Source organism: Semicossyphus pulcher, unplaced genomic scaffold (assembly GCF_022749685.1).
Source record: "Semicossyphus pulcher isolate SPU_LCO1_2020_fin unplaced genomic scaffold, fSemPul1.0.p SCAF_38, whole genome shotgun sequence".
Lineage (NCBI taxonomy): Eukaryota > Metazoa > Chordata > Actinopteri > Labriformes > Labridae > Semicossyphus > Semicossyphus pulcher.
In genome coordinates, this window is record NW_027211713.1 from 1 (window position 1) to 21,570 (window position 21,570).

At 42.0% G+C, this 21,570-nt stretch overlaps 1 protein-coding gene across 1 annotated transcript in view; it reads left to right on the plus strand.

The window, feature by feature from the left end:
• Window positions 1-83: 83 nt before the first annotated feature.
• The window catches only part of LOC138606820 (multiple epidermal growth factor-like domains protein 11), a gene marked incomplete at its 5' end in the record, with an annotated part of 53,651 nt that continues 32,164 nt past the window's right edge, over window positions 84-21,570 (plus strand). Inside the window, 7 exons of the mRNA XM_069679286.1 lie at window positions 84-238; window positions 347-440; window positions 1,001-1,213; window positions 1,371-1,545; window positions 5,493-5,613; window positions 8,259-8,422; window positions 8,568-8,670. Of these exons, the coding sequence (XP_069535387.1) occupies window positions 84-238; window positions 347-440; window positions 1,001-1,213; window positions 1,371-1,545; window positions 5,493-5,613; window positions 8,259-8,422; window positions 8,568-8,670 (1,025 nt within the window). The remainder of the gene's footprint in view (window positions 239-346; window positions 441-1,000; window positions 1,214-1,370; window positions 1,546-5,492; window positions 5,614-8,258; window positions 8,423-8,567; window positions 8,671-21,570) is intronic.

Below are 21,570 nucleotides of genomic sequence, written 5' to 3' on the forward strand. Positions count from 1 at the left end.
AATCCAAAATCCAACAGATGCAAAAAGAGGGACAACACCAACACTGGCTGGATATTCTTCAGCTCTCTACTGGTTTCTGTCAGATCAGGAAACAGGAAACAGTTTGTCACCATCAGAGACTCCAGCCCGACCCAAAACAGAGCTCATGCTAATGGCTCCCAAAGTGCAGCTGCACCATCTGCTCATCCTCTGAAGTCCACAGCCTCGGTGCGGCTCAGGACTCCACCCTCACACTCCGGTAAAACACCAAACCCAACATCGAATGTGCTTCTTACCTCTCCGTACCTCAGCCAACATTCTCTGACTCTGTGTTAGAGACCCTCTTCCACACTTTCATCGCTTCCAGTCTGGACTTCTTCCAGCGTAGCCAGCAAAGCTCTGGAAAGGTTCCTCTATGTGCAGAACTCAGCTGCCAGGCTTTTCACCAGCACCAAGCCCTGGTAGCAACTCACCACCACCCAGATCCACCTTTAGCGGCTCCTGTTCAGAATCACAGTCCTCGTCCTCAGCGATAAATCCCTCCGAACTCTCCCACCCCGTCACAGAATCTGCAGTCCTCTGATTTGTGCTTCTCGCTCACACAGATCCACAACGTCACATCTTTAAATCAAAGCTTCCCACAGCTGCCCGCAGGCCTGCGGTGTTTCATCCTAAAGTTTCTTTCTTTTCTTTTGTTTGCACCATCATGTGCCAAACATCCTCGGGTTACTGGAAGTTATTGATATTAGAATTATTATTAACTCAGGTACATCTGAGAATTGTTGTTTGACAGAAAATTATTCTGTTGATTTGTGAAGCGAAAACACAGAAAATGTGACAGAAAATTGAAAAAGTTAGTCTGCTCTTCATTTCTGTTAGAGGAAACTGTTTCTCTGATTCTCACAGGACACAAATCACAGGAGCTTTAAGAGGGAAGGTGTGTCCACTCATTTCCTGCTGCTGCACATTTAGACATGTTACACAGTTTCAGATTTACATATTTCATTTTCTACCTGCCCAGGTGCCAGGATGAATGCCCGGTCGGTACATACGGGCCGCAGTGTGCCCATAAATGTGACTGTCAGAACGGGGCCAAGTGCTACCACATCAACGGGGCCTGTTTGTGCAACGAGGGCTTCAAGGGCCCGAGCTGCCAGGACCGCTTCTGTCCCGCCGGCCTGTACGGACTCATCTGTGACAAGTACTGTCCCTGCAAGACCGCGAACACTCTCAGGTACTGACCTGCTGCTCACGTAGGCGAGCCACTGTCAGAGCTGTTATACTGTAACAGAGGAGCTTAAATAAAAGCCTGTAAGAATCATTAACCTGTCATCTCCTCTCTCTCTCTCTCTCTCTCTCTCTCTCCCTCTCTCTCTCTCTCTCTCTCTCAGCTGCCACCCTCTGTCAGGAGAGTGCACCTGTGCAGCCGGGTGGGCGGGGCTTTACTGTAACGAGACCTGTCCGGCAGGTTACTACGGTGAGGGCTGCAGAGAGCCGTGCGCCTGCGCCAATGGAGCCGACTGCGATGGCATCACCGGAGCCTGTGTGTGCGCTCCGGGGTACATAGTGAGTACAGACACACACACACACACACACACACACACACACACACACACACACACACACAAACACACACACAGGAATAAACCAGGTAACAACACACAGCTCTGGAGATTCATGTTCACTGTTGACAAAGATTCCTGATCATTTCGATCACTGCTTGCGTCAGGTGTTTGCAGGTGTTTAGATGACCTAAAATTCTGCTGATTACTTTCTGACTGTCCACATGTACTGGACGATGTGAGCGGATTACAGGTGACGAGGGGTCACAGGTAGAGCTACAGAGTTTCAGTTTTAAATAATCTCAAGCCCAACAGGTTGGAAACAAAGTGTGCGCTGCTTTAATAACATCTTCCCTTCCTGCCTGTCTTCAGCTCGGCTTTAGTCCTAACTTAATTTCTTTGATCAGGAGGCGCTGCCTGCTACTTAAACTACGTTTAACAGGAGAGCTAATAAATCAGCCAAAGAGAAGCGTTCAGTTCCTCTACATCTGTCCAAACTTTGAACTCTGCACTGCAGCAGAACAGAAGCTTCAATGACCAGAAACAGAACAGAAGAGTGGGTCCATTGAATGTGCTCATAACTTTGTGAAGGTGAACTGAACGAATCAGTTTGCATCTCGTGAACGAGAACATTAGCGTAGTTCACTCTGGAGTCAGTGAACGGCCGCTCATGGTCCAGAAGGCGTGCATCTGGTACGACTAATGTTGTTAGCATTCAGACAATGCAGCTGCCAATACTGCTCGAGCCCGGTCTCATGAACTTTTATGAACAAATCAGTTCAGATTCCAACAGTCTGAAAAAACAAGTCTGAACGTCACATCCGCAACGAATTCGAAACGACACATCGAGCTGGAGCATCCGGCCGGTCCTGGGAAATGAACAAGCAGCTCAGTGCGGCAACAAACGAATGTGAACTCGTTCATTTTGAACCGTGTGAACTGAACTTTGAGCTCGCTCTTTTGCTGGATGTCTTTGATGTCTCCATCGTACCTTTAAATCTGCGTCACAGCCGTCACTGAACAAGGAAAAGCAGCTTGTAGCTTCAGCGCCGTAAACACTCGGGGATAAATCCTGGACTCTGTACGTTTGGTCTGTTTGCAGGTTTTGCAGCTGCAGGTGCAGAAGTCGCTCTGTAACATGCTGAGGTTCATTTATCAGCTGCTGTTGACTCTGCAGGTTCAGTCGGACACTTACATGCGTTATAATGGAGAGTGGCTGCTGCAGGTGCAAACTCATGATATAGGTCAACATGAAGGAGATGAGGGTGGAGATGCCAGGGAGGTGCTGTGTGCGTACTTTATCACTTTATCTGAACCTTTGTGTGTGTGTGTGTGTGTGTGTGTGTGTGTGTGTGTGTGTGTGTCTGTGTGTGTGTGTGTTCTTGTTAAGCTATCATTTTGAGACCAGCTTGTTTGTCGGGACACCAAAGGTTTGGGAGGACTGATCATTAACACCACATCAGAACGATAGAGAAGATAATGAACACCAGATCTGAAGCTCTGAGACGATAACTCGAGTTATTGTGGACATTTTCACAGTTTCCTTTTTCCGAGACTGTAAGAAACCTGCAGTCCATCATCTCTGACACGTCCTCCTCTTGTTATGACACTTCAGTGTTTTTGTTCTGCACAAACTCCGACATGTGTCCGACATGGTGACCTCATATAAAAACAACAAGGCACATGGAGCAGCACACTGTGAGCCAGCGCAGCCGAAACTCCCTGCACATCTCAAACCGTCAGCGAGAGGAACATCAGACTTTAACGTGTACGAACCAAACGGACGTTAATCTGCAGCGTTCGTCCTGCTTTCATCTGCTGAACATCACTGATGCTCTCCGTCCAATTATCAGAGTCCTGTCATGTCTCTGCTCTGAGGTGTCTCATCTCCGCTCTGTTCAGTCAATGATAATCATGTCAACACACCGGGGGGGCTGAGTCACTAAGCCACCAGTTACTGCACAGCCACACACACGCACGCACACACACACACACACACACACACACACCATGATGGATAACTGTAGTATAGACATCTGCCGGGCTGATGTCTAATACTAAAACTTGTGGATGTATTTCAGCCCTTCCTCTCTCTTAATAACCTCCGTCAGAGTATTTAATGTGCTGACAACATGACAGAAAGGATCCCTACAGAGATAGACCTTTTTGTTACAGAGGAAGATGATTGTTTTAACCACAAACAGACGTTACATCGCTCTCTGCACACACACCAGACTCCATTCATAAAAACAGTGATTTTACTTCCCAGAGCGTTGCTGGTCGACCGCTCCTTGACTGCTCAGTTTTCAGTTTTATTATTAGTTACACAAACATTGTGTTGGATCTGAACTAACCATTTAAAACAGTCACACAACACAAACAGACTAACCAATCAAGGTGACAGAACACCAGCAACTCTGTTTTTGTCACCGAGTCTGGTGGTTTTGCAGAGAGCGATGTGACGTCAGTTTCTGGTGAACAAAAGCGTTTCTGACAGGCTCACTTATTCTAAGTGTTAGACAACATTACAGAAAGGATGCCTGCAGAGACAGACCTTTAGATTCAGCCGTTACATTTCGCTCTTAAAGTTTTACCTGGTTGAACACGGGAGCTGGTCGACTGTTGCCTCAATCACTTAGTTTCTTTTTGTGTTGTTGAATGTTACATACACATTGTACTGAATCTGAACTACGTTTTTTACAACCAAAGTCACAACAGAAAAATCTAACCTGTGTCCTGTGAGCTTAAATCAGTGTTTTTATGAATGGAGTCTGGTGTGTCTGCAGAGAGTGATGTAAAAAAAAACAATCATCTTCCTCTGTAACAAAAAGGTCTATCTCTGTAGGGATCCTTTCTGTCATGTTGTCACACACTTAGAATAACAATCTGAGCCTGTCAGTGGAAACAACAAGAACTTTTAGAGGACGACCTTTGACCCATCAAGGGTTATGTTGCAGCCATCCCAGCCTGTTTCACTGCTGCAGGATGAACACATCTACTGGAGACACTCAGAAGGTTTCTGTATCTGTTGTAAGTTAAAATAGAGCCCAGGCTGAAGAAGAAAACCAACCAGTTTATCTCTTGATTGTCTCTGATGTTGAATTTGATGTAATAAAAGTAAAAACGGGCTGATGAAGCTCCAAACATCGCCTTTGAATTTAAATGTGTGATAAATATCAGGATCCATCGATCGGCTCATATTTGTTATTCCAGAGGTCACCTGTTAGAACTTCCTGCAGCCCAGGGACGTTCTGATGATTTCCCTTCTTTCCCCACACAAAGTTCTTTCTCTTAAAAAAGTCCACCAACTTTTAATAAGGCGTCTCTCTCCTCCTGTCTCTGCACACATTAGATTAATAACAAGTTAAAGCAGCAGGTTGGAAGCAGGCAGCTTTAATTAGCACAGTTTATATGTTGAAGGGGCTGATCATTGCGACAGCGTGCAGCCTGTCTCACAGCATGCTAACAGGAGCACAGTGAGGTGAGACATCCTGCTAATGCCAGGCTGTCTCTCAGGCTGGTCTGAATATGTCCTCTGATGATTGGACGACATGTTCCTCTGCAGGGACGCCTCAGCGATCACCGTCCCTCCTCCATAATACATGTGCTTGTTTGCTGCACCTCCACCGGCAGGTTTAATACATTGTGTGCCTATAATGAATTTAAAGATGGTTTCCGGTTTCCATGGAGCTGATCTGCAGAAGGGAAGATGTCACAGCGCAGACAGGCAGGTGTTCATCCTGCAGGTAACAGGTGATCTCACGTAGAATAAAACACTGAGAAGGCGGTGTGCAGACATTATGACGATGGCATGCACACATGCACACATTTAAAACTTCACATTAACATGTACTGATGTTGCAGACTGACGAGTTCAGTGTCACACTAAGGTTACACTAAGGCTACTGGAAAACTGCCCTCAGTTTCACTTCCTGTTTCTCTTGTTTCCAGGGTGACGACTGCTCCATCAGCTGTCCTGCAGGTCTGTACGGGACAAACTGCACCTCCTCCTGCTCCTGCCACAATGAGATGTCCTGCTCGCACGTCGACGGCTCCTGCATCTGCAGAGAAGGTTCAGCTCAGTTTCCTCCGTTACACATCAGTCACTGTGATTCTCAGTGGACTGATCTGTAGAGCAGACAGCGCTGTGTTCTGTCCGCCGCTCAGCAGTCGCCTGAGCGGGCGACAGAGTTTTGTCAGTCATCACAGTAACCTCCTCGAGTGTCGCCATGTCTGTTGTTTACATCCCGCCCGTACAGCCTGAGCTCTCTGGTGCGCCCTCTAGAGGTGTCCTCCAGTAACACGTGCAGTGCAGAGACAGGTATTTGAACAATTACGTTCATGGTGCAGCCGGTTGTATACGCAACAATATGTTATGTTCATACAGAGACAGCTCTGGTCTCCTGGGGGGTGTTTGTTTGAGTCATCCGTTGTCCCCAAATGTCTCCTGACCTCGACCTTTACCCCCCTCATAGTGCAGCCACTAGAAGTCCCCAGCTTCTTATAATCATCATTATGAGCTTGTGCACAAAGCTGCCACATTCTGAGTCTGTGAAAGCTCCATAAAGAGACGTCCTTACACCGTTAGATAGAAGCTCAGTAAACTCACTTGGATTAGACGCCGTCGTGTTTCTTCCTCACTGCCTTCGAGTCGTGAGCTGAAAGAGAAGTGTGTTTACTTCCTGTCTTGTTCCCTGCCAGCTGCTGTCAGTCAAACACAGACCCGCCCCCTTTATCCGCTGAGAGGAAACGGACTATTTCTGATACTTATGTGTTTTTATTCTGAAAAGGAACGACAGATTAATGAAGATCAGCCAGAAGCTGATGCTCCTGAGGTAGCTGAAAGGAAAATTAAATGTAATGATAAAACTATAAACAACAGTTATAATAAAAGACTGTAAAAAAGGACGACAGGCTGTGATTTTGTTGTCGTACTAAACAAGCTACCTGATCTGGTCTCTTTAAATGATCTAATCTGTGAGAGTTAAGCGTTTTCAGCGTCCGCTGCTGTACATGTTCTCTGCAGCAGTTTGTCGACTCGTCTTCTTCCTTCAGTCGGTCGTAGTTCAGAGTTCAGACTTTAACGATACGGCTGACTCTGAATTACAGGTTGAGACATTAATGATTTTTTCCCACTCGGCTGCTCGTAATGACAGTCCGCACCATGTGACATGAATGCATTCAGGTGGTTGACGTGTGGCTGCCCTGTGATCAGCCTGCAGACATGTGAATCACAAATAATCACAGCCTCACCTGCTTCTCTTCACTCTGGCTCTGTGTGTCTGAATACCTGTCCAAGCTGAGAGTTTCTCTTACAGTCGGACATAAACGCAGCAAACAGCTCTAATTCAAAGCACAGCCTCGCTTTCGCCTGCTTCTCTCTGCTGGAGGAGGAGAAACTCGTCTCTGCTTCTTCAGAGGTTTTAACCTTTTTTACAAACTGTGGTCGGCTTTGTTGTTCGTCCCAGAAACGTCTCTCAGCTCACGGCTGCTTTCACCGCTCCTTCCTCCTCTGTGGAGGAAAAACACCTTTGAAAGCCTCACCTGTGCATCTCTTTACCTTCATAACTCACCTTCTCTGTTTCACAGCTGGAACAAGCAGCTGATGATTCAACAGGAAAATAATGTTGCAGCATTGTTCAGACAAAACGAGTCATTCGATTAAAGAAACTTTAATTTTCTAACATTTTACAGCAAATTAACAACATGTGGAAAAAGAGGCAAATTATTGGATAATAACTGTAACCGTTAGTTTAAGCCTTTATTATCCTTTAGCAGTAACTGTGGGTTATTTTTAATAAAGGGAAAATTAACATCATTAAAAAAGTTTAATTCTGCTTCTGTTTTGTTTTCTTCCCGCCCACAAACTCCTGACCAGCCAAAAACTGTAAAAGCACCTTAATAATCTCCACAAGTTGTTTTCTGTTTTGTTCTCTCAATATCAGCATCTTTAAATATTCATGCACCGCCGAACCTCGTGGGGGATGCTGGGTAATTAAAGTGTAGAGACGTCTGAGGCAGAGCGCGGGGCGAGGGGCCGTACACGTGGGTCCCTTCTGTTGGCGCTCCTGAGAGGAGGGCTGGATGCTTGGAGAGCAAATATCTGACCTGATTTACAGATCAGATATGCCTCTAAGACCAACACTGATCGCTCATTCTTCCCAAAGAGGCCAATAAAAAGAAAGTTGCACATAAGAAATGTTAGAGACGGAGAAGAAGTCAGGACGCGCGTCGTTTTAAACATTTCACTTTCTAAGATTTGATGTTTGTGTAACTTCCTTCTAAAAGTCAGTGATTGTTGAAACCAAACATGTCCGGAGGGGGGAACTCACTGAGAATGAATTGCAGCCGCTGATGCTCCATAAATTGCGCCTCATTTGCCCCCTCTATCTGCCCCCTCTATCTGCCCCCTCTATCTGCCCCGCCTCAGGGTGTAACCAGGCCCATAAGGTTTCACAGCTTGTGCAGTTTGCTCTTGTTTTGTGTCTGATTGTGGAGAGAAGCTGTGACGCCCTTTAACACTGCGCTGCAGCTCCCACCAGCTCCCACCAGCTCCCTGCAGACGGTCATATTTTTCGGGCCTTCCGGTGCAGCCTGCAGGATGCCTGGACCATGCACTGTTCATTTTTTACTGTACAACTTTCAGTTACAGGGTGATACACGTGTGCTGAATACATTGTATGTAGACTGATGGTGCTTTGTCCTGTGTCTCTGCAGGTTGGCAGGGTGTGGACTGCTCCATCCCGTGCTCCAGCGGTACCTGGGGTCTGAGCTGCAACCAGACGTGTGTGTGTGCCAACGGGGCGGCCTGCGACCCTGTCAACGGAACCTGCACCTGCTCGCCAGGCTGGAGGGACGAGTACTGCGACATACCGTGTCCTGTGAGTGCTCGGGGTGCTCGTTAGTTCTGTCAGGTGTTGCAGAACTCTGCAGGATGTTTCGTTTGGATTCAACTTAATTGATACAGAACAGTTCTCTGCTTCTGCAGAGTTTAACATCTCTGATTAAAGATTTTCCTCCTGTTAGGAGGGTTCGTTCGGGCTGGACTGCACTGAGAGGTGTGACTGTGGGAACGCCGATGGCTGCGATCCAGTGAGCGGATTCTGTCGCTGTGTTGCAGGCTGGACAGGTGAGTGATGCGGACACAGTTTGGGACTGATAAGCACTGTGACTGTCAGGACTCAGATAGTGACTAGGTAGGTCATTGGCATTAACAAGGATCAGACCAGGGAAGAGGATACAAACAGGAAAGCAGTCTGGAGCCTCCTAATAATATCCTGCGTGTAACAGGTGAGCTTAAATCCCTGTTTTTATGAATGGAGTCTGGTGTGTGTGCAGAGAGCGATGTAACGTCTGCCTGTGGTTAAAACAATCATCTTCCTCTGTAACAAAAAGGTCTATCTCTGTAGGGATCCTTTCTGTCATGTTGTCACACACTTAGAATAACAATCTGAGCCTGTCAGTGGAAACAACAAGAACTGTTAGTGGACGACCTTTGACCCATCAAGGGTTATGTTGCAGCCATCACAGCCTGTTTCACTGCTGCAGGACGAACACATTCACTCACTTTTTGTTCCTGTGAGTCATTTAAAAATACGTCCAAAAAACGTTATTGACCCTTTGACAATAATGCATAACGTTTAATAAAGATCAGGCTTTTTGTTAGGATAAGAGAAGATGGGCTTTATTGATCCCCCACAGGCGACATTCACTCGTTACAGCAGCTCACAGAACAGCAAATTAAATAAAGTAACATTAAATAAAGGAACAACCAGCAGGAGCTCTGCTGGTTGTTCCTTCATGAGTGAAGGCAGCGAGGGCGCAGAGGGCAGGTGAAAGAGTCTGAACAGGAGGCGGAGCTGGTGACACCGCATGACAAAGCTACAGACAACAAATCAATGTGACGCACAAAAACTCAAAGCTATAATTCTCACCTGACGGAGACTCAAGCTTGGATGAGTTCGACAGCTCGGCTCCCTTCAATAATTCAGCTTCTCCAGAGTTCACCTCGCACAGAGCTTCAGCCGACACCTGGCCGCTCTCTGAAAACAAGAGCTCTGACATTCACCTGTTCTTTAAACTTCAGCATACTTGTTATGGTCGAGCATCTCGGCCTATTTTACCTTCTTACTGTTGGAACTGGGGATGAACTGACATTGTGAGGAACTTCAATTTATTGATGATTATTAAGATCAAAGTTCAGTGACAAGTATGGAGGCTGAAAACGCCCAATAAGATTATTAAACAGCTGAACAGTGTGTTTCAGTTACTTACACAGGTGTAGCAGTGTCTCAGTGATGGTTTATCAAAGTCGCTGACTTCTCTCGGCTACGTGCACGTTCCGTTTTAGTTCCTACATGCAGAAGTGTTCTGACAGCGAGCACGCACACTGATGTGGTGTTTACATTACGTAATTTATTGTTTAAATCTCCTTCTTCGACAAGTTTGCAAACCATCCAATTCTTTTGCCCGTCTCTTTCCAGAACAAGAATTAAGAAAAACCAGATTAAACAGGAAGAACTTCTTTTGGAGAAGAACCGAGTCGTACCTGAGAGTCGTTCTCACTATCCATAGTGCCCACATTTCACTTCCTCCCCCTAATTAACTTCCCTTGTTCCACTCCAGTCCAGTAGGTGGCAGTAATGCGACCCTAAGCTGGTTTGCCACCACCTATAAAAACTAGAAAAAGAAGAACAAGAAGGAGAAAGAATTAAATCCCATTTAATGAAAGTAAACAGCGAGAAGCAGCCCGTCAGAGGACGTCGACGTGTTGGAAAAAGATTAAACTGGAAAACTTTGCAGAAAGAATAAATGAGATATTTCCATCCAGCCGGTCTGATGAAGCACACCAGCAGCTCCATGCACGTTAAAGGGTTAATACATCTGTGATGCTGTGTTCTGTATTCATCTGAATACTCTCAGGTCGATGCAGTTAGTGTAAAAACGGTAAATATTACATCTGCAGCGCTGAAAGATCAAACTGAGACGTCTCCACCAAACCTGCTGCTGGAGACGAACAAAGAGAAAATGTTTCTGTATCATTTCATATTTCTCCTCTGTGACGTCCCTTCAGCTGTCAGCTGTTTGTTTTAATACTTTCATACAGCCAACACCTCCTCTCTTTCTTTGGAGAAATGCATTGTGGGACGATAGTGTCCGTCAAATCCTCGCTCAGAATCCAAGAGAGTCTGCAGGGCGGCATGACTTCAGAGAAACGGGACTGTGCATGCAAAGAGCTACAGCACGGCCAACACAGAATACAGTTACTGCTCTGAAGAGACGTGTTTACAGGATGGTGAGGGGGTCGGGTGCAGGGCAAAGGTCATTTAGTGAAATGAGACTGGTGAAAGGTGGAACAAAGTCCTGTGATATCTACAGGTGAGAGCAGAAGGCTTCCTGACCAGCGAACATTTAACTTGTGAGAACTTTGTCAGGTGAAGACTCAGCTAACGTTTGGTTTGACAGCCGTATCCTGCATCCTCCTCCTCCTCCTCCTCCTCCTCCTCCTCCCGTTCTTTTAACTTCACAGACTCACATCCATTTTCTCTTTGTGGCTCCAACTTTATTAGTTTATTAATTGAGTGTTGACAGCCGCCTGTGCCCCTCTCTCATATTCTCTCACTTTCTGTGTCAAAGGAAGTTTGTAATGAGCGACAGGAGGAGCAGGAGTCACTGTATTTACACATGCACTGTTCCTGCCCTGATGTGTGTGTGCGTGTGTGTGTGTGTGTGTGGGTGTGTGTGTGTGTGTGTGTGTGTGTGTGTGTGTGTGTGTGTGTGTGTGGGTGTGTGTGTGTGTGTGTGTGTGTGTGTGTGTTTGTATTGCTATACTTGTGTGGACCAACCCCTGACATCCCACCTTTCTTGTGTGGACATTTTTCCTTGTGAGGACATTTTGCCCGGTCCGCACAAGGATATTGCTAGGATGAGCTCCATTGACCCTAATGAATGATCTGTATAAGTTTCAGAAGAGGTCCCCAAAAAAATAGAAATCTCTGAAAAGTGTGTGTTTGCCAGCGCTCTTGGGCTCCTACTACTGACCGTTCACCTGTATTGCAGTTAAAATAAAAATTTGAGGGGAGGGGAGCAGTCGAATTTTCTGATTGGCTAAGGCTGAGGAATTTTGTGCTTGGCTGTTTCATGTCATGTGACAGCATGACTGTGGGGTTGAACAAGAGCAAAATGAAAACCAAAGGCAGAGAGTACATTTAAACTAGAAAAATAGAGCAAATAGTGTTTGTCAAATATAAATGATCACACTTAAGGTAAATTGTTAAAAGTTAAAATGATAGTAAATAACACTATGACACAACAGTGAGCAAAGGGGAAAAAGACTACTGATACAAGTACTGCTGAGGCAGACAGTATATTTAAACTGGAAAAAATTGCAAATATACATTTGTCAACTATAAATATTATAATATATTAAATCATACATTTTCAATGATTAACAATAATTATTATTATTTGATTATCATATAATATCATACATTATAAATTAGACTAAAATACACTATGACATTACACAAAAATTGAGCAAAGGGGAAAAATGCTACTGATGCAAGTAATGCTGCTTCAGCCTCTATTGCTTCAAGTAGTACATAATTACTTATATACACATATAGTGTCATTGCTACCAGTCTCTGAATATAAATACATTTACTAAAGTGCTGCACTTCAAGACAATTTAAAGGTACTTGTCTTAATGTCCCTTCTATTCATGCCACATTTTATTTCTACTCCACTACAACTCAGAGGGAAATATTTCTACTTTTTACTGGATTAATTGTACAGTTCTAGTCAGTAGTTACTTCACAGATTAAGAATGTATGAATACAAAACATAGGGAGCTTATTAGATATTATGTTTATGAATAATATTACCCAACAGCAGCCTATAGATGTAGGCAAGTACAGCTGAAATGTTGACAGAAAATTAGATGGCAATTATTTTTATAATAGTCATTTCAGGGTTCCAGCTTCATAAATGTAGTGATTTGCTTCTTGTCAGCATTATTATTTTAGTAAATGTAATGTATTTTTCATCATTCAAGGATTGGACTATTGGTTGAATGTATTTGTAATAATGTAGAGGTTTGGACTATTATTTTTACTATGTACATTGTGCTTATTTAAATACTTTTATTACAATCATGGTTTCAATGCGCACAATGTTGATTGATTGGATGATCACCCAGCTGACTCCGATCAGGATCTGATGTAAATTAAACCTGAGGCCCGCAGGCGGGCCATCCGGCTACTTTGGTAATTTTTTCGACAACACCTTAACAGATAAGCTAACGGTTCAATTTTAGATTATAGTCTTGCCATGTATCATTTGAAATCTTTAATTCCACGCATGTCAACCATTTTAAGCCAAATCCACATCAGCCAGGTACTATCAAAAAACAAACAAGCAAAGTAGGTAACAAACAAGTATGTACAAAGTTTTGCCAACTCACAAAATGAAGCCTCCGGGTGGTTGACCGCTGCATCCATTTTCATCAAAAGACTGTTTTCTCTCATTTCCAACTGTCCAGTAAATCCATTTCAATGAAAATATTTAGTCAAAAACACAGTAATACGTGGATAAATGGTGAAAAAATAGCAAAAAACTGCAATTGTGGATACTTTTACATGCTTTTATGAGTCCAAAACTCCTTTCACAGCAGACACCATTAGGGCTCTGTAATGTCTTCCTGACTGCCAAGTTTGGTTGACTGCACTGACTGCACCCGCCTTGAAGCCTCAACAGCCAATGAGTGGTCGTGTATACAACAGACAGTCTTTCTTCTATCACTTCTCTCCCGAGCCACTTACATGCAGGGCTCCAGATGATTGACGCATCACTTAGCCAATGAAATTTCAAATCTGGCAATATAAATGTTTTTATGGTTTCTTAAAGGAAAGAATGCAAGTTTTTGCAAGTTTATAGAGTTTATGCCTTTTGCTCTTTATATAGGCAGTTTTCCAACCTGAGCACTTGTTTTTTTATTTATATTTATATTTGATTGATGCATTTATTTAGTGTATCTAGAAAAACAGTAACTTCATCCTGCTGTTATTTTGTGGTTACAAAGTGGCGTTTTTGGCAAGCACTTAGATATTTCTTGAGGAAAAGATGTGTTCATTTTCTATGACATTGTTATCAAATTTGAACTTGGATCATGTAATATTTTATTATGTGGAACCATTGCAGTTAAAGGGGGAGATTATAGTTCATTTGCAGGCTTATTTCATTTTCTAAAAATGAGCTATTATTACGGCTATTATTAGTAAAATAATAACACTTATAAAATAATGGCACTGTTGGAGCCTATTCATATTTTTTCATATTTATACTTTTTTTGGAAAATGGTAAATCAAAATAATAATGGTAATAATGTTGATTAATTATTGAAAGTGGTAGATATATTGCAGATAAATGATAATTTATTCTGATTGTTTTCTGCTGCTCAAGGCCCTCCTCCTATAATTGATGATAGATAGAGGACAGCTGGGTTCTCCTCTCTCGGCTTTTTCTGTTAAAGGAGTGAGGAGTGAGACAGTTTATCAACCGCTAAATTGACTTTTTGTTTTGTTTATTGTATGAAGTCAACCACGGTGATTATTTTTTATTTAAATAAATTGAGAACCTTTTTTTTTTCAACCTGGAAAGATCTCCGCTAGTGCTTATTATTTAGCGAGTCATAGACCTCCTCCTCTGAAGTCTTCTCTGCTATTTTTACACTTTACACTTTACAGAGTAGCCAGAACAGGCACATACAGAGCTTCTGACTGTTTGGAGTCAAAATTTGGACTGTGACCTGTCAAAATAGCCCAAACCACGAGTTTTTTTACTGTAAGTATTTTTTTTTTTTTGGGCCTTTCATGGCTTTATGCGGTAGGACAGCTGAGACGTGACAGGAAACAGGATGAGAAAGAGGGAGGATGACATGCAGCAAAAGGTCACATATTGACTTGAATGTTTTTTAAAAGGTGTTTCGTAATATTTTTGCCAACATAGAAAAGACATTATACATTAATACATTATATTCACCACCACTATCAACTGAAACCACATGAAAAGTGCAGAGTTTTATTATACCTGTCTCGCACAGTACTGGGAAACAAACACCTCGCAGAGGTGGTGTTCATTTCGGGGATAACTATATGATGTGAATATTTTTGGCGCAAAATTATTTCTTTATAAGTGTCTATGAATAACTTATTAAAAAGAACTACAAATTTTTATGGTGAAACTGGTGAAGAATAGTTAATATTCTTTTGTCGGTATGGACATAGTATGTCGTTAGATCAGTTAGATTCTCCACAATTCAGGCATTTAGCTAATTTTACAGAAACCAGAAGAACAGAAAATGTATCCATTCAGATTTGCCAGTTTAGTAAACAAAAGAGACAGAAAAAAAGAGACAACTGCTACTTTTGAAGTGGTCTTAAAGTCCTAATATGTGTCTGTTCCTAGACAATTTGTATTCCATTGTTGAATAGCAGGCTCAGTGTCTGTACTGCGGGCACAGCACATCACTGTCATCGCTAACCCAACAACCTCAAGTCTCACTCACTCAAGACAACGTGTATTGTCATGAATGTCAAATGACATGACAAAAACATGGCAAGTGTGAGCACCCATTGCTTTCACGCTAACATGTCCATTTTGGGAAATTTTGGCTGCATTTTCTCTAGCCTTCTTGTGGACCTTCCCACACAGAGTTTTAAAGCCTGCAAACTCCTCTCCAGTTAGCTAGAACTGAAGCAGCAGATGGATGAGAGGTGAAACGTCTTCAACAAACTGAAACAAGTCCAGTTGCCCATGTACAGCACTTAGAAATGTTAAGACCCCAGAGATCGTATAAACATTTCTATATGTGCTTTTCATTGCCTCTGCTTAAATATCCCTCTTCTACCAGAGTGTGTGTGTGATTGGTTGCAGGTGTGTTTGATTGCCGGTTGTCCATAGAGCTGATTGGTTCCAGCCTCGCACCCAGGAGTTTAAAGGACGGGTCTTCACCAGTTCCTGGGGGCTCTCCTTGGTCAGCCAGACTACCAGCATTTTTGATTGTGTGCAAGATGTGTTTTTGAATAAAACCATTTAAAAATGCTTCGCTGCTGGTGGTGCTTTGAGGACAGGAAGAGGAGAAGAGGATTTACTTGTTGCACCAGGGTTTCCCCTAGGCCCTGGTCCTAACAATTTGGGCCTTGTCTGAATGAATTGGAATGTCCATGAGGTGAGGTAGACGTGGTTCAGTTTGTCTGTATTAGTGGCCTTCAGTTAAGTGTAGTGGTCATCTCTTTTGTTAATTTGTTGTTGCTGCTGTATGTTGTGTTTCTGACTGGGCAACCTGACCAGATAGCTGCCGGGCAAGTTCAAGAATTTGCCACCTCATTTTGCCTTTCTTATTTCTGGTGGTAATCCTGAGTGGGGGCATGCTTCAATGTATCGCAGTTGACTAGATTCCTGGTCTTCGATGTTGCACTGAATAGAACGTTTAAAGATGCCTCGAGCTCGGCAAGTCACTGAAGACTAGCTAGGTGAGTTAGCCATGTTGGTAGGCAAGTAAAGTTTGGGTGTCTCTGCAGTTTGTTTCCCTTAATTTTATACTTTGCACATCAACGTTGTTTTGTGTGACATGGCTGCTTTGTTTTTTTTTGGTCACTTTGTGATGTGTGGCTGTAAGTAAAACTTGTGTGCAGTAACTAGTTTGTGACCTTTTGTGGTAACTGCACACCACTTTTGTTGGGTCACCTGTGGTTGCAGCTTAAGTGTAAACTGGTAACATTTGTATATAGTAGTGACTACACAGTGACGCCTTGTCTGTGGTTGTTGTAGTCCAGATATTATGCAGTAAGTTGTCCATATTTAAAGTTAAATTAAGTTGACAGTATGATAGATGTCACTTTTACATGTCAGGATCTGGTTTTTATAGACAGATTCAATATTTAACTGTCATTTATCATCACGGTAACAGCATTGCATACATTGGCAGCTGTAAACACATTGTAAAAATCCATCTGTGGGTTTGGTGCCGACCTGTATACTGAACATATAAGGAGTAATTAATGTTTATAATCATCAGAGAACGTTAAATACCTTTTTGGTTCCTATCTGTTCCCCAAACATACTTGTATGTGTGTGAATGTTAAAAAGGGGGGAGGTGTTATGACCCTAGAGGTCTTGTGAATGTTTCTATTGTTTGTGCTTGTATCTGTTTCAGTAACCCTCTGTTACCTGAGTGTGTGTGATTGGTTTCAGGTGTGTTTGCGTGAAGGTTGCCCAGGGAGCTGATTGGTTCCTTCCTTGCAGCCAGGAGTTTAAGGGCCGGCTACTCTGTGGGCTCTACTCGGTCAGCCAGACTGCCAGCATGCTTGTGTGTCATCTTGCACCATAGTTTATTACAATAAAACAGATATCACAGTTAAAATACCTGAAACTGCCTATTGTACTTTTATTAATGGTTAGAAACATATTTATGATTAACTTTCATCAAATATGCTTCCTTAGGGGGATGAATACTTCGAACCAATTAGTTCATTAGATTTGCTGTCAGATTGTAATATTTTCAATATTCTAATATTCCCAAAATGCCTATATATAATTATTTATTTATTTTTTTCCTTCTGGATGCTCATGATGTTGACATGATTTTGTTTTGCCAGGTTAGTGCAACAGTGAGACTTTAATCATTATTAACTTGGTCGGTCCAAGCAGTTTGAAGGAGCAGCAGAGAAAGGTGGGGGATGGGCAGCTCACACAGCTCTGCAGCTCTCAGGCAACAGCAGTGCTGGTGGAAGGGGGGAACGGCCCCTCCCCTTGATGAAGCAGCCGCCTGGTAACAAGTTACAATGATTTAAAATAAAGCAAGAAGTACTTGAATAATTGTGCTAAATTGCTTTTCACTTCACAAGAGTTATCATGAATTTGTGTTGGAATATTGCTTAAACCTGAATTCATGACAGACTACTGTGTTTTGTGGCTCTGTTAAAAAGGTCACAGGCAGGTCAGGCCAATTAAGCACCTGAACCCCACAGTTTTTTCTGAGAATGCTGCATTCAGGAAATTGCAGACTCACTGACAAAATGTGTTTTATGCTAAACTGGAAAACTGCTCATCCTTTTCATATTGCACCAGGGTTTCCCCTAGGCCCTGGTTGTGACATAATGAAAGATGGATTGTTTTATGAGTTGAGAAATGTTCCTCACTTAAGCTAAAACTCTTTAAAAAAACATTTGAATGAGCTGGTAAATGTTCAAATTAGCTCAGCTTTAAACATCTACAAATCAGTCATCTTGCACCATAGTTTATTACAATAAAACAGGTATCACAGTTAAAATACCTGAAACTGCTTATTGTCCTTTTCTTAATGGTTAGAAACATATTTATGATTAACTTTCATCAAATATGCTTCCTTAGGAGGATGAATACTTCGAACCAATTAGTTCATCAGATTTGCTGTCAGATTGTAATATTTTCAATATTCTAATATTCCCAAAATGCCTATATATATATATAAATTTATTTATTTTTTTCCTTCTGGATGCTCATGATGTTGACATGATTCTGTTTTGCCAGGTTAGTGCAACAGTGAGACTTTAATCATTATTAACTTGGTCAGTCCAAGCAGTTTGAAGGAGCAGCAGAGAAAGGTGGGGGATGGGCAGCTCACACAGCTCTGCAGCTCTCAGGCAACAGCAGTGCTGGTGGAAGGGGGGAACGGCCCCTCCCCTTGATGAAGCAGCCGCCTGGTAACAAGTTACAATGATTTAAAATAAAGCAAGAAGTACTTGAATAATTGTGCTAAATTGCTTTTCACTTCACAAGAGTTATCATGAATTTGTGTTGGAATATTGCTTAAACCTGAATTCATGACAGACTACTGTGTTTTGTGGCTCTGTTCAAAGGGTCACAGGCAGGTCAGGCCAATTAAGCACCTGAACCACACAGTTTTTTCTGAGAATGCTGCATTCAGGAAATATGGAAATTGCAGACTCACTGACAAAATGTGTTTTATGCTAAACTGGAAAACTGCTCATCCTAGATGTTATACTTTTTAACTAAGAATCAAGGCTTAAAAATAACATATTGTATTTATCGATTATCGATTAGGAGTAATTCACTTCAAAAGTAGTAGATTTGTAGCTGTAAAACGTCCCTCCGACATGAAGTCCCACAAGTCCAAAACTCTCCTTGTGTACCTGAATGCATCGCCAAAGGACATGTCTCAGCAAAGGCAGTCGCAGAGGCTTCAGCAACGGAGAGATCATCATGCGCGATGTGCTGCCAGATATGAGGTTGAATTAGCAGCAAAAGAACCAGATAGAGCCTGAACAAACACTACGACTTATGGAGGTAAGATATGTTTAATTTTTTGTTAGCCTGTGTTTTGTTTGGAAACTTTGCTAGCTAACTGTTGTATTCGACAGCCTGTTACCTGAGTGAAGAGTGTTTTTAAGCTAATGTAACTTTCGCTAATCAAGAGAAGTGTAACTTTAGATCGTAAGGGAGCAAAACACACTATATGGCAGCCTAAGTGTTATTGCAACTTTATATGATATCAAATATATAAGCATGAGACAAATTCAGTTTTGCTTACAACTTTAGCTGCAAATTTACAGGAATGATTTGATACAATGTGGTCAGTAAAGCTCACTAACATAAATAAGTCTCACTTATTGTCACAGTGATGATACTAATCAAGTCATTATAAGTGTATTTATGATCTTGCATGCAGCAAATTAAAAAAGCACAGCAATATCAGGTAACATTAGCATTTTGTTTTGAGTAAGTGGAGTTTGAGCCATATGGCTTGTGGTTTCCTTGATACACAATATTTAAATGCCTTAGAAAAAATTAATCACTGTCAGTCTATCAAATATTTCAAGAGGAGAATAAACATTTTTTCCTGTAAAGTTGCATAGAATTCACCTTCCTGACAGTGGACAGTGGCTGTCTGGAATGCCTGGCTGTTTGCAACACTGTAGGTTTAGACATTTACAAACTCTAAGGATAAATGACAATTAAAAATAGTAATATAAATAAGTTGCTGGTAGTTTCCTCACCATCAAAACCACAAAGTATAATCTAAAAAATCTCCTGCTACCTTTTAACTGGCTAACTAATACTCACTGTAACTTTACCTGGGAAAATATAGCTTGTGGACCTGGTGGCAGGCAGAAGAGCTGTTGAGAATAAATAGAAATACTTAATCTTATGGCTGATGGTTTCATTTACTTATGTAGGTCATATAGAGACATCAGGACTAAACTGATTCTGTTTTTAAAAATAAAACAGTTCAAAATTCCCTAAGATAAAAAAGTCAAAATGAATTATTAGATAATAGTCATAAATATGAGATAAAAACAGTGAGAATTATGACATTTAAAAGACATTATGAGATAGAAAGTCAACAGTATGATGAGTCAAAAATGAGGTAAAAAGTCAAAATTATAAGATTCAATAGCAACCTTTATCAACCACCATCGAGTTCCAGTTTTGGCCCTCCAACATAAAAGGTTTGAGCAGTTCTGCTCTAGAATAATATGGATCACTATTCTAGTGAACACCACCTTTAACTGTAACCCCACTGATAAACATATCACTTAATTTATATATTTGCATGACCAGAAAGTGAACAATATAAGCCTTTTAAGAGTTGAATTACAATAGACTGTACAGGTGGACCTAATAAAGTTAAAGTTAAGAATGAGTGTGTTTATGCTTTATTTGTTTCATTGTTTGTTGTTCTGTGACATCATTGCTTTTTGTTAATCTAATAACCTTTCATTTTTACTGATGATGAACAGAAAGAAAATGGGGAAAAAGAGGCGCAAGACAAAGTGGTATGTATTCCTTTTGGCTTGTTTTTTATTCTGATGTGGTGTGTAGCAACAGAAACTAGTATTGGATAAAAGTATTCATTCTTTTTATTGCATATATCCCACCCATGTAGTCAGTTTATCTAGGGTGCAACAGGAATACTTGTCCTTTGCCAGTGAAAACTAGAAATTATCTCCAAAATTTCATAACTCGTTTCGGTGATTTCAGATCACATTTGAAGAAAAAAAAAAAGAGGAATGTCCCGATCAGGTTATTTTTGCCCCGATCCCGATCCGAGTCCTTTAATATTTAGATAATGCCGATACCGAGTCCCGATCCGATACTTGGCCTTCACTAATATTTTGCTGGATAATACAGCTGCATTAAGAAAAAAGGTGCCTGCATCCAAGCTGTTCCTTAATAAGTTTTTTTATTTTGTTGAAACAGAGTATATACTTTCATATGGCTCTTTCTTATTCTGCACATGCTATTGCAACATTGGCCAACCACCTTCCATGTGTTAGCAGGTGAGTCTGTGACGCTGCACTGTGACAGCAGACCCTCGTGTACAGCCAGCTGAAGTGTGTGTGAGATGCAGCCCACTGTTGGTACCTCTATATCATCCATTGCTTTTTTCATATTCCTTATGTTATCACGTAAAATAACGTGGACGCGTTGCTTGTCTATTTCACACGCGTTCAGCAATACTGTCAACTAGTGCGCATACCAACACGTTGTAACTCGAAAGTGGAGTCAATATAATGTAATGCCGAGATGGTATGGCATACCGGGTATTTAAAAACTCCAGGTGACAAAGAAAACCCTGATCCTCTACCACAGAGATGAGCTGGTTATCCAGCGGGATTAATTCAGTTACCTTCTCTGTAATATGTTTGGCCATGTCGCTGTCTCGAGGATATTTCTCTATCCTTTCGAGAGTATCTGCAAGTGTTTGCTGCTTCAGTGCATTTACCTTTATTGCTTGAGTGAAATTGTTGTTTAACTGAGTGTTTTTGTTTTTTATGTGCCGTATGAAATGTGTAGTATTAAATGCAGCTCTTTTATTATCCTCTCGCGGTCGTATTGCAGATGTTACATGTCGCCGTTGGACTGCTTTTGCTTTCTAAATGACCAATTTCCACACTGCAGACATTTTATCCACAGGTTTGCCAGAGTAACGTGACGTGCGTGTCTGCGCTCTGCCACAAAGTGTGAT